At 41.5% G+C, this 13,387-nt stretch overlaps 1 protein-coding gene across 10 annotated transcripts in view; it reads left to right on the top strand.

Annotated features, from left to right (window-relative positions):
- The first annotated feature begins 204 nt into the window (after positions 1–204).
- The window catches only part of EZH2 (enhancer of zeste 2 polycomb repressive complex 2 subunit), a 52,415-nt gene continuing 39,232 nt past the window's right edge, over positions 205–13,387 (top strand). For 2 of the 10 annotated variants that reach the window (XM_080386076.1, XM_080386074.1), the window contains exons 1-2: positions 1,461–1,601; positions 2,245–2,310. In XM_080386076.1, coding sequence (XP_080242202.1) covers positions 2,273–2,310 — 38 coding nt within the window. In that variant the 5' untranslated portion in view covers positions 1,461–1,601; positions 2,245–2,272. Of the gene's footprint in view, positions 227–471; positions 638–1,460; positions 1,602–2,244; positions 2,311–13,387 lie in introns of those variants that run through there. The other 8 variants (XM_080386077.1, XM_080386072.1, XM_080386079.1 and 5 more) reach the window with 7 other exon arrangements.

The following is a 13,387-nucleotide window of genomic DNA, read 5'->3' as shown; positions in this document are numbered from 1 at the left end:
TCCCGCGCGCGCAGCGGCGGGACCGTTAAAACCGTTGCCGCTCCCACTTTCGAACTGATTCAAACTCGGCAGCGCCGAGCGGCGCGGCCCCTCCCCAGGCTGTGCCGCGCTCCCTCCCGGTGCCCGCCAATCCTCTCGCCTCCCTCCTTTCCCCTCCCTCTCCCCCCTCCACGTGAGGCGGCGGAGAGTCCCAAGCCTCCCCGACGCGGCGCCGGGCCCGACCCCAGTGAGGGGGAGCTGGGGCGCGGCGGGCGCGGGGCTGGGGCCGGAACCGGGGAGCGGGAGGGGGAAGCGCGGAGCCCCCAGTCCCCCGCGGGCAGCGCGAGAACAAAGAGTTCTCCCACCCCTCTCTCCCCCCCCCGCACGTGGGGAGCGAGTGCCCGCCCCTCGCCCCGCCCTCCGCCGCGCCTGATTGGCGCGGGGGGGGCCCTGTCCGGGGGCCGTCCAATCGGGGCGGCGCTCGGCGCTCGCCAATGAGCGCGATGCCGATTGGGCCGCTGCGTTTGGCGCTCGGTCCGGGAGGGTGAATCCGGCAGCCGGAGGCTGAGGGGAGGGAGAGCGGCGCGGCGCGGAGCTGGCGGCGGTGGCAGCGGCGGGGCGGCGGCGACGGCGGCGCGAAGCCGGGGCAGGGGGGCGGGTGAGTGAGCGAGCGGGTGGCAGGGCGGGCGGCAGGGCGAGCGACACCTCGCGGGCTTGAGGCGTTGGCGCCGGGAGCGGCTATTTATAACCGGCTGTCTTTGTAATGGGGGAGGGGAGGAGGGGGTGGAAGGGGGGCGACGGCTCCCGGGGAGCAGCCGCCTCTCGTCCCCTTCCCGCGGGCGCGGCAGGGCCGCGGGGGTCCGGCGGCGGGTGGCGCTGGCGGCCCGACACGCGCGCTCCCGGCCGGTGACAGCTGGAGGGGAGAGACATGGAGTCTGAAGTGCCCTTTGTCTAAGTTGGCTCCGTCCAGCCCGGCCGGCGCTCCCCGTTCCGACCCCCGCCCGGCGGAGCGCAGCCCCGGGTTAGGGGGCGAGGTCATCGCCCCCCTCCTTCGGGGGTGGGGGGCGGCGGGCGCGGGGCCCGCGGGGAAGACCCGGTGGTTTCGTTCCCCGCCACCCCGGTCCTGCTGGCCTCATGCGGCGGCGGCTGCCGGGCAGGTTTGATTGCAGGGGCAGAGGGGCGGGCTGCGGGCGCCTCCCGCCCGCCGGCTGCCGTCTCGGAGCGCTCGGTGGAGAGATCCGCGGCACCCGGCGCTTCCCCCGCCGAGGCCGGGCTGCCGGCGGGCTGGGACGGCGCGGCTCCCGCGGCCGCCCGGAAGCGGGCGCTCGGCGGGGCGAGCTGGGCGGGGAGGCTGAGCACGCCCCGGGCCGCCACCGCACCCGCTGTCCTGCAGACCGGCTCCGGGCCGGAGCTCCCGCCCTCCCGCGCCTGGCCTTGCGGGGTGCTGGCTCGGGGAGGGGGTTTGCGGGGGGCGAGGGGGTGGATCGGTCTGGAGCCGTCTCCCGCCGGCCAACTTCCCAATCGTTAAGAGCACGGTGCGAGCTTGGTTTGCTGGAGCGCCGCGAGAAAGTTCAGAGAGAGCTGGAAGTCCCGGGGTTTGGACCTGATGTCGCCGAGCTGGGGTATACAGAGCGCTCTCTAAAACTGGGGTGTCTGGGGAGGCGTGCTGGGGGACACTGGGCAGCGCTGGCCCCGAGCAGCAGTACGGTTGGGTAAAGGTGGGAGAAATCGGTGTGTTGTGCCGTCACGCGTGTGTGTGTAACACCAACAGGTATTCATGGTGATTCAGGAATTGTTATTAGCAGACAAAAGGAAAGCAATCTGTGCATAGATGCAGCAGGAATGGGATAATAAACCTGCACGTTACTCAAGATACTTATTCCTAACTTACAAAGCACTACCCTTATTCTCTTGGAGCTACAGAAAAGTTTTTTTTGTTTTTCTAACTAGGGAGCTGGAAGTTCAGGTTCTTGGTCTCGTTAATAAGAAGCATGTAACAGTTTGAACAAAGCTGTTTAATTGTTGCAGGCTAGGTTCGTCTTTGTTTAAGTCTACCAACCGTAGTTTCAGTTCTCAGGAGTTTGGTTCTTACTAACACAGATTTCAGTGAAGAGTTTTTTTACCGGCATTTTCAGTGTAATCTTCACTTCTAAATTGGGATTTCCTCATAGATAGGTTGATCTTTTTTTTTTGGTAGGGGTTGGCGCATTCAGGTTCTTTATATGAATCATAAAAATTAAAAGGTCGTTCTTTGTTTGTCCCCAGTGTCTATATCAAATTGAGAGTCCGGGGAATGTTTATTTGTGGTAACAATAAAGCATCTTCAGAAGGGTGAGTATTCCTTGTACGTAGTGTACTATAACTACTCTCACTTTAGATTATTAAAATGTGAATATTTAAGATCTGCAGAGTCTTTCAGAGAGCATGCTTCCAGTGTTTTAGGAGATACAACTCAAAAGTTTTGTGCCAACACGTTGAGTGTTTTTAACTTTGAGAGCTAGTGAGTGCTTTATCAAGTACTGGCTTTAATATCATTACATCAAAAATGTTACATTTCTTGTTGTGGCATTTAAAAAAAAAAGGGAGGGGGGAAATCTTTTTTTTCATCCGTCTACATGATGAATGAAAGTAACAATTAAAGTTGAACAACCTGTGGAGAAATCTGTGACAGTAAAATGTTGCACAAGATGCCAACAGCTATTTTCGTCTGGAACTTTGGAAGAATTCAAGATTCTAATTAAGGAAAAAAATTAGGGAAAAAAATATTTTTTCCAGAGATTTCTGTTTTAAATAAGTAGTTTCATCCTGAAAAGTGACAGACACTGAAAACTGGCATTATCAAAAGGTCATACAGTGTCTTTGCTCAGTTTAGAGCTAAAGCAGTAGTGTGTAAACTTAGGCCAGAGACTTGAAATTCAAGCTCAATTTTTTTTCCTGACTGTATTTTTTCCCCCTCTTGCTAGAATTGCCAACAAGCTGAAATACGGTGATTTCGTCAAATAGATTTTTGTTTGTTCTGAAACATTGCAACATTCGTGGGTGAAATGTAAATATATTCCTGCACTTCTGCTTACCTGTAAAGAAACTTCAGCTTAGTGAGAAGGAAATTTTTGTACTGCATTATTGAACACGCTAACTATATTATATAGAGAGTGCAAGCTAACTGCCGCTTTCTGTAAAGCAGTTTATGTCAGAATGAAATATATCTAGCATGTAGTACAGTCCAACAGTGTTCCTAAAAAAGCTGATGCACTCTAAAATTCCTATCAAAATCAGTCAAAAAAATCTGTTCTTGTCACTGCTCACAAGCAGATTCAGCTTCTTTAGCTGTATATATTGTATACATTTTAATAAGTTCACAGATATAATGTTAAAATTGAACAACAGTTTTAGACAACAGTACTGTATGCATGTGAATGAACAGTGAGAGTTATTTTTTAAAATGGCTGCAGTACTGACAGCAGGCATATTTAATAAATGTTTGCTTTACTTTGTATTTGAGCAAGTGCTGTGGGAAACTATTGTTGGCTGTCATCTGAAAGTTCTGTAACTCTACAGTCGGCTAAAATGCATCTGTAAGCGCCGACTTGAGAAGTATCGGTGAAAATTCAGGGGGAATAAAGTTTTCCCCAGCAGGGATGCTGAAAATCTCAGGAACAGGACCTGGTCTTTGCTAAGCAAGTAAGTTTACTAAGTCAAGTAGGTCATTTTTACAGATTTACCTATTCAAGCAAAATTCGGTTTACCAGATTTGTTAAAAAGTGGAGGAAATGGACGAGGCGCTGTATATATAAATTTTAAGGCTATGATGAGGTGTTTGAATAATACTTACATTAAGAAACAAGCTCCCTGTTAACAGAAGCTGTAGGACAGTAATGGGAGGTTTATTTTAATGTTAAAACCGCTACTAGCCTTCTGCTCATACTGTGAGCAAGGTCCGTGGAGAGCAGTGCTGGGCTCATTGAAATGGTGTCTGGTTGAGGACCGCATTTATGCTGTCTGTATCTCTGAATGTATAGATACGTTTAGCACCTATGTATATGACTTGTACAACTGTTCTGGAATGACTAAGTCGATGTTCAAATGGATGAGTTACTCCAGTACGGACATATAAGTGATAACTTCAGTTAAGTGATTATGTCTATGAGGTGAGGCAAAGAAAAACCTTGTATAAAATGGATGCAAAACAGGGAGAGGTGCTTCGCAGGGGAACGATACATTGATTACAAGTTAGCAGAGTGCTTGGGTTTCTTCTTTAGCTCTGAGTATGTGGCCCCAGGGGTTCTGTTGACCTCAAGTTGAAAAGGAAAACAATGTACAGAATTATTAAATTGGTATTCTATCTGTTCTCACAGAGATCGGTTAGACTTTGGGATGATGCTGTGTATGTCTGTTTATGGATGAGGTAAAACTGAAGAGTGAAATCTCTTGGAGGAAGGGAGCAGGTTCTGTTGAGTTCCAAGCAAGAAACAGTGAAGTTTTCTAAAACACAGTAGTAACAGTGCTGCTTTCTGTAACAGATAATTGTAGGTAGTTTGATAGTTATGGGCTTTTTCTAGTTATACACCTGTATTTCTACTAAGATGTGTCACGCTGTTGCCTTGAGGTCTGGATCCTCAGTGAAAGTGAGAAAACCACCTCCAGTCTTACAGTCAGAGTATGTATTCTGAATTAAAAAGATAAAGTAACACTATTAAACTGTTGTAGAGGCAACTCTTAAGAAGAGTGAAAAGTATAATTTGCCTATTATATCGATAAATTAAGCTTCTTTAGAAATGGTAAAAAAGAAAGGAATCTTCAAATATATGACTATTTAACTACAGACTTGTAAACTGGTCATCATGTAAAAAAAGAAAAAAATATTGGGAAAGAAGAGGATGTCAGGATGTCTGTTAGTGTCCCTGCTGTGCCCAGGAAAAACTGAAAACGAACCAACACACACAAACACACCCCACACACCCCTCAGATTAATGTGGGTCATGCCCTTATTTTAGGAATCTTTTGGCTACCTGGCTGAAGTCTGCATATAGTATTTTCCAATAATTGTGCCTCTGCTCAGTTTCTGAAAAATACTCTTGTCTTGGAACAATTTATAATGCATGCTATGCTTCCTTTCTAATGGTAAAATCAGTGGTACTTTTAAGGCGAGAAGGCCATTTGGAAATCTAGATAGATCCTGCACGTGTTCTGAATGCTCTGGATCAAAATAACAATGTAATGAGTGGATCGGCACAGAGTTGTCATTTGCTTGAAAACGTGATGTATTACTTCCAGAGCTTCTAATTTGGATATATACAATTTCATCAACAAGTGAGGTAAACCCAATGCCTTACTGTGTCCAAATAGAGACTGCCTTGATACACAATTGCAGAACTTCAGAATTTACTATTAGTTTTCTTTTTATATGTATGCATATGGTGCCTGCTTAAACGATGTTGTATGTGTAATTATGCAAGCAAAGTAGTACAAATTGCAGTGCACATCCTAGGTTTTCTGAGGTGTGAACTGAAAATAAATCTGTACAGAAGAGTATGATTTCTTTATGCTTTTATATTATTTTTAAATCTAGAACTAGGCCCATTTCCCTTACCAGTTTTTGTTGTACCTTGCTCCTTCCCATTCTGCTTTTTACGTGGTTGGTTCAGGGTTTTTTTTTTCTGCCATGCATTCTATTTTTCACAGCTTGCATGTTCGGTTTAAATCCCAAAGCACTTGGATCTAATTTAAAGAAACAAAAGTATTTGAAAGGAAGAAAACTCAAACCTTTAAACATATATAATTTTTATTTTTCTTTTTAATGTGAGCTGTTTCCTTTCCATGTTTCTTAGTGTGAGTGGATTTGGCAGGCTTTATATTTTTGGTGTGTAATTGTCTGATTTTATTTTTCACTATTAAGATAAAATATTCTAGAAATGGGATTCAGTTTGCTGCTGCTGTCAGAAGTCAGGCAGATGTGTGTTACAGATGCTTGATTTACCTGTGAAACTATACCATGACAAATGTATTAAAGTCATTAAGTTATTATTGTCTCTTTTTAATGATATGATTTATAACCAGGGTCGGTATATAATCTGTCTTTTGTGATAACTTCTTCTACCTATATGTTCACTAGTTTGTGTCATGTTTCTAGTGAGTATTTATTACTTAGGTCTTTAGTGCAAAGTTAAATCCACTGTTCAACCATTGGAAGAAGGATTGACATAGGTTGTTTTATTCTTAAAATAGTTTAACTGTTGTTGGTGTTGAATCCATCATTGCTTTGAAACTGGGAGATGTAATTGGTCCCAAAGCCTTACTATTTGTAATTTTCTTCCTTACCCTGAGGGAGGTGATTTTTTTTCACTGGTGGGTGGTGGAGTTTTTTGGGGGGGGGTGTTTTTTTTTTTTTTCCCTTGTGCTTGGGATTTTGTTTTGTGTTGTTTTTTTTTTTCAAGATAAACTGTTTCTTATTAATTTTCTCCATTAAATCAAGCTTCTAGAAAAGTAGTCTCTCTGTTTTTTCCCTTTATAACCAACGCTTAATCTAATGTGCTGATAGATTAATCCCCATATACCTTATAGAAGAATAATGCCATACATTAGACCCAGTTATTTTCAGGACTTTAAAATGAGAGTTGTGTAAATAACTCTTATGGTTGTTTTAATCATTTGAAGCTTGTCTTAGAATTTTTCAGATGGCTGGCAAAATACTAGATCAGCTCCAAAATTTGCCAGACTGTTCTAGAATAAATTTACGTACATGGAAGTGTAATGTATTTGAAAGTTTAGAGTATTTGCCTATGCAGGGGAAGAAGTTAGCTATTAAACTACTTAACTGTTGTGTGGCAGGGTTTTTCTAGTATGGAGTGTGTGCTGTTTTTTGTGTGTGGATTGAGCTGAAGAACCTGTGGCTATTTTAGAGTTTTTAGAGTAAAAAAGGTGTGTCCACAAAACAAGTTTGGGTGGAATAGTCTGCACTTCATATTCACACCCTAAATTTTTGCCTGTGGAGACATGCCTTAAGTGCTCCCAGCAAATGTTACCTTTTCTACCAGACTTATCCAGGATATCAAAAAGCTGAATATTAAGAGATGGAGGTGTTAGGCAACAGAGGCTATTTGGAATGTGTGTGGGAGTCATCTGACTCCTCTGGGCATCTGTGAATGAGTGTTAAGGGAGAAATTTGGAGGTATGCATTTGAACAACTCAGAGGTGCTGTTCGAGTTTTATGTGTAAAACATAACTTTCTCCTGACAAGTAGCCAGGCTTGGTCTTATGTAAGGAGTGTGGGATGGTTTTAATGTGACTTGTAAAAATCATGATCAAAATTAGGCCTGATACTTTTTGTTGCTTTTGTGCTGTTCTGAGATTTAAAATGTTTTACTTTGTTTTTGATCCATATAGTCTTACTCATGCATGCAAATATAGTTAAAAGTATTTATACATGCAGATACCCAAATAGAAGGTAAAAAACTTGCATTACCCTGCTGCACAGTGTTTTGCTGATGTTGCCCAAACTGAGGAAAGATGTCAGTTGACTTCAGTTAGTGCAGATTTTGGATTGATCTTAAATATAAAGTATCTGGTTATGACTTCCCCATTCTCTCTTTCCCCTTTTCCCCACCCAGGTTGGGGGCAGGGGGGAGATAGTACTTGAACTTGTCATTTTTATTTCCAAAACAGTATTTTTCTAAAAGTATCAAATGTTGAAATGTTCTGGAAGAAAGCAATAACATAGTGAATTTAGAAAATTTTGCTTTGAAATAGTTACTGTTACTCCTTACGTGTTATTCAGTAATAATTTTACGTCTCTTCTTGTTTCTCTAAATTCTGAGGCTGTAGGGATACAGAGAAAGAACTTAATTTTTGAAAGGAAGAGGAATACTTTTGAAGGTTGCAGGCTTGCATATGCAGACTGATTGGACACACTAGTAAGGATTTGTCTTTTTCTTTTAAGGGCTGTCTGAAAGGTGCTACATTACTTTTTTTGTTCTACTCTTGTATTTGTTTAAGGAAATGTATTGAAAACCCGATTATTTGTATGGGAATCTTACTTTGTTATTAACAGGCATAATTTTTTTTTCTCTACTGAAGAGAATGAGACTGAGAAGTACCCATACCATTGTTTCTTGAGGAGTAAATGTTCTAAATGAAGCACTCCCACAAAATAAATCTAAAGGCAGTGTACTATTAGGAAAAAAGAAGTCATCAAACTGATGTCCTCCTTTTTGGCTGTTAGAAAATCTGAAATAAGCTTGTTTTCTAGAACTGTCATGTTGTTGGATCTTACTCAGGTATTCATGTTTAATCAACCTATACTCAGTGCCTAAAACTTTTAAAATGATTGGGAGAATTAGTCAGGACTAGGTGAGTTCTTGCCATTTTTTCCCTCTTCTTTTTTATTGTTTAAATTTTTGAAGCAATTGATTTATTATTTATTTTTTTAAGATATTTAGAACCACAGACAATTTTGGCTGGAAGTACTTCTGGAAGGTCTGATTTACTTAAAAATTCTGAGTTGCAAAATTTTTAACATCCTGGCAGATAGGGTAGGGGATGTTGATCATCTGATAGTTGCTTTGTTTTGATAGTTTTCTAACACCCCCACCCCACCCCTCCGCCCCCCCCCCCCCCCCCCAAAAAAAAAAAAAAAAAAAAAAAAAAAAGAAAATCCAACGTAAAACTAGTAAGAAGATAAATTCAGATTCCTCATGTTTTTCAAGGAAAGAAAAGGGGAGTGATGGAACATTTCCTCCTCTTTAATATCCAAGAGCTACTTGACTCCTAATTCTTCCCTTTCTTTCCTCCTTGTCCTTGGTAAAGAGTTGGAGTTTCTAGCGTTTGCCTGGTCAGTTTATAATGGTGGTAAAACTCCGGATAAGAATATTCAAGCAATACAGTGCTAAACTATCTATATGAATGAACTGTTAGGGGAGAAAGCAAGAAATAAAATAGCATGGGAGGCAAGTTCTTTTATTTTTTTTAAATCAGATGGGGGGGAGCATGATTGAAGAAGAAAAAAAGTGAGTTCTGTGAGCCCTAGAGTTGACTTGCTTCTGTTCTGTCTTGTGTGAACTGCTTGTAACTGAACTGCTTTGATTTACTATGTGAGGTGAGCATTCCAAGTAATAAGTTGTATGAGTTTCAGTATGAACTGAACACATCCAGAAATTGATCTGCAGGCTTAGGCATTTAGTAGTCTCACAAGAAGCTGAAAATTGAATGTCTGAGGCCATAGCTCACAGTGTGTTTAGATGGGAACAGAGTGGCTGGATGCTCACTTTTCTTCAGTCAAAAGTAGCAAGGTATTTTCAGCCAGAGAACTTCCTCGCTTCTGTCAGTATCTGACTGCAAAAATGCTCAGGGAAATGACAGCACAGGTGCAGGAAGAAGTGGCAGGTAAAATTGCTTCTTTTTGTAGCAGTGCCAGTGTAAAGTAGGGGTGATGCTTGAAAATCAAAGCTGTCTGGTCCTCCATACAGTTTTTGCCTGGTATGTTTGGGCAGTAATGAGAAACTGTGTTTGAGAGATTCATTTAACTTTTAAAAACAGATTGCAAACAATAATTGATGAAGGAAGGTAGATACTGTCATCAAGGTAAGCAGAAGTCGGGAGTTAAGTATAGGGAGGGAAAACAGGGATTTCTACCAAATCTGGAAATTGGGCTGAAGGTTAGAATTTCTAATACCTAAGGTAGGAGCATTCCCTAGCAACATCTAGACATACAATGCAGGATTGTAGCTACTGTAAAGTGGTGTATGTAATTATGTTACGTACTGGAGCAGAGAGCAGGTATGGAGTGAGTCTTCTAAATTGTGGTTAGCTGCAGTGCATTGCTTGTGTAGGGATCTGCTGCTATCTGTTGATATATCAGTGTCTGCAGCCTGAAGTGATGTTTCTCCCTAGTAATTAGTTTTGGTTTTCATGACTTCCCTGATTATTTATTTATTTATTATTTTTTTCTCTAAAATGTGAATTCACACTGCAGCATTTCATTAATGCCAGGGTATTTGCAGTCCTTCATGAAACCGTTGCAGAAAGCATACATAACTTAGTGACACAGTCACGTCACATTTGACTTACGTCTGCCATTTGCATCAAAAGTTACTGTAGAGGATGTATGCAGAAGGATGCATCAGCCTTGTTATCACAGGAAAGCTAAAAATCAGCCATTTAGAGGAAATTCTGATTACATTGATTAGCTCTGATACAAGCTATTGCCTATGTTTATAATAATAAGTAACCATTCCAACTAGTTTTAGTTTGGGGAATAATACTGCAAATAAAAATATAGGCATTACAGTTAATAAGTTAGTTTGGTAGTAGTACTGCTGCTACAAGTAAGAAGTTTGAGTAGATTAAGTATGCCATGAAAATGTACTCTTAGTTCACTGATAGCCGTACATACACTGTAAGAGAAAAGGTGTCTGTTATAAACACAGTAACTGTACACATCTTGGTCAGGGTAGTGTGTGATGACCAAGTGTGAATTTGCCACAAAATGATGATTTATTTTTTTTAATCCTCTTTTGAAAGAAGCTGTAAATCTTACTCAAAAGATACAAAAAAGCATCTCTGTAATCTTGATTATCCTGAAGGATCATTTGGGAGCTATTAAGTAAGGAGCTTCTGGGGTAGTAAAAAGGCCCAAAAACATTATACTTGGGGAGAAATAATTGAGAAGGAACATCTTTTGAGTTGTGGGGAAGTAGGTCATAGAGTAGTTGCTTATTGTGAATGTGTATGGCTCGACTTACTTGTTAATATGTTTACTTGTTAATATGTTTTTAAAAATTTAAACAATGTGTTTAAAATTCATTTAAAAAAATCAAAAAAAGTGAAATTGAAGTCAGGGTGGGTGGGTGGAGATACACCCTGGAACATTAAATGGTTTCTTGGGTTTGGGTTTTTTTGGTGGGTATCTCAGGCTTCTGATCTTAAGCACACCAAATGCAAGGTAAGGCTGTAGTCACTTAAAGGATAGAAGATAGAAGTAAAAGGTCTGAAGAGTGAAATTTCAAAGGTACAAAGGTTGGACTGTAAAAGAAGCAGAACCCTATTAGGATAAGAAGACAACTTATTGGAAAAACAGTTCCTTCATATTTGTTTTTTGATTGGTTTTTTTTTTAAATTTTAAACATAATGGTAAGTTTAGGGAGAGTATGTAGCACTTGTTAGACTACATTCTTAATTAGTGAAGACCTTTCTGATCTGGCTTTTTAAAATTATGATTTCTAAGAGGTAGAACTGAGGGCTCCAGCTATACTGTTAAGCAGACAAGGCCTCTTTCAAATGAATAAACACACAGAATAGTAGTGGAAAGGAGTGTGTGAACTAAGTAGTTGATGGAGATGTTAAAGGACACTGTAATATAGCAAATGTTTCTACTGATTAGAACAATCAATGATTACACACCAAACTGAAGAGTTCAGCCTGATTAAGCTTTTAAGCATTTTAATTCACAAATTATTGTTCCCTTAAAATAATTCCCAAATTGTACCTGTAGCTGATTGAAATACCAAGGGTTTTAGAATGCAGTGGTGGTTGTTTTCATGTGCTGAAATATTAAACTGGAATTTCAAAGGCAAGCAAACTCCATAGCATCACCTTTAAAAATAATGTGGTCCTTGGTTTTGAGATGGTGGGCCCAGTTCAGAGTTGTATTAACTATAGAATAGTTTAGGTTGCAGGTACATCTAGAGGTCATCTGATCCAGTGTCCCACTCGGGCAAGGCCAACATTGAAATTGTCTTTTCCAGACCACTCCTAAAATGTTTCAAGAATGGAGATTCTAGCACCTCTCTGCTTAATGTGTTCCTATACTGGACTGCACTCACCGTGAAGAATTTTCTCCCTCTGTCTTGTCTGTTGCCTTCTTGCACTTTTATTTAGCATAGATTAGCATGTCTCAGTAGAGGGGCTGGAATAGTGCTCAGCTTCTGTGATCAGCCAGGTTTAGCACTGATTTGTGTCAGAAAGCACGCTGTTAAGGAAATTCTTTTATGTATTGTTTGAAATTCTTGAAGCGATTTGTCCAATTTTGATGAAGGCTAGAAACAGGCAAAAACATGATATATTGTAAAGAGTCTGTTCAGGAGTTTGGGAGCCTACATGCCATATTCTTAAATAATTTTGTTAAGAATAAATAGAATGTGCCTTGAAGCCTTAGACTTGTACTAATGATAGGAAATGGAAAATAACCATTGTTAACCACAGATTTGAATATATACAGTTGTTGTGAATGGCTGTAGTGGGATGTGTGAGGCAGAACTGAATTGAACAAACCTATGGTAGCTCTTCATGTGTTGCAGAGATCTATATTTGTCTTGCACTGGCAATTAACGTAGACAAGTTAGAGAAGGTTGCTGCTGTTTTGCCACTCACCACATCTTTTCAGAGCAATCTTCAGTTGATCTAGAGATAGCAGGAAATATGCTTCTTGAAAGCTACTTGTACAGAAGTAGTTTCCCACATTAACTGCTTTGATTGTGCAAAGTCTTGTAAAAAAAAATACACTGTGTGAATAGTATGTTTTACATGGTATGGAAATGTCTAGTGTAAATGGATGGTATGCTCTAATGGTTTGCTGACATTGACAGGGAAAGGCTTTGATCCTTTCCCTTGACCCTGGTTGTATGCTTCCTCTCCTTCCCTGCCAGTTTGGGTACTTACCAGGCCAGCATGAGCAATTTTGGTCCAGTTAGGGAACTCCTTATTTTGAGTACAGAAAAGATCTGATTTGATGTAACTGATCACATTTGCAATGTAAATTCTATCTGAGATGCTGAAGTAGTGCAGACAGACAATGAAGAGAGGAAACAAATGTTGTTTTAAGGTTCCACTTTCTTTTGCAGTCCTAGTTGAGAAGTACGGTAGGATGTATTTCTTGTCAACTTCCAAAAGCAAATAGGCATGTAAATATGTTGCACGGTTTTGGTTAAGCTGAAATGTTCTTCAAAGTTAAGTTCTGTTAAGTAACTGTTAATACACAGTAACCATTGATTATGTTAGGGAGGAGAGAGAGCACTGACCTTGAACTTGACAACTCTGTTCCAGTGGAGGCAAAATGTTTAAGTTGTTGGTACATAAACAACACCGCCACCCCCCCAATATCGTAGTGACAGCTGAGTACTTTTGAAGGGATTCCACTAACTGAAATGTATTTCAGTGTTGCAAATAGTAATTTCAGGTAACTTAACTATCACGATAGAAGGAGTTTATTATGAGCAGTCACATCACAATTAAAGGCATGCCCATTATTATAGCAGCAGGCCACCTGCTTTTGGTGCTGCCATACTGTCTTGAAAACCTACAGCAGTCATCAGTCTGTATTGGTGTTAGGGCTGACAGTAAAAGGTCTTGGATGTGGTCATTACCTACGCTGTACAGAGGCTTTTAATTCTACTTGCAAGTGAGGGGTTTTCTGCTA

This window comes from Falco punctatus (genome assembly GCF_963210335.1).
Source record: "Falco punctatus genome assembly, chromosome: 4".
NCBI classification, from domain to species: domain Eukaryota; kingdom Metazoa; phylum Chordata; class Aves; order Falconiformes; family Falconidae; genus Falco; species Falco punctatus.
The sequence above is the reverse complement of the archived record's forward strand: the minus strand, read 5'-3'. Positions and strand labels throughout refer to the sequence as shown.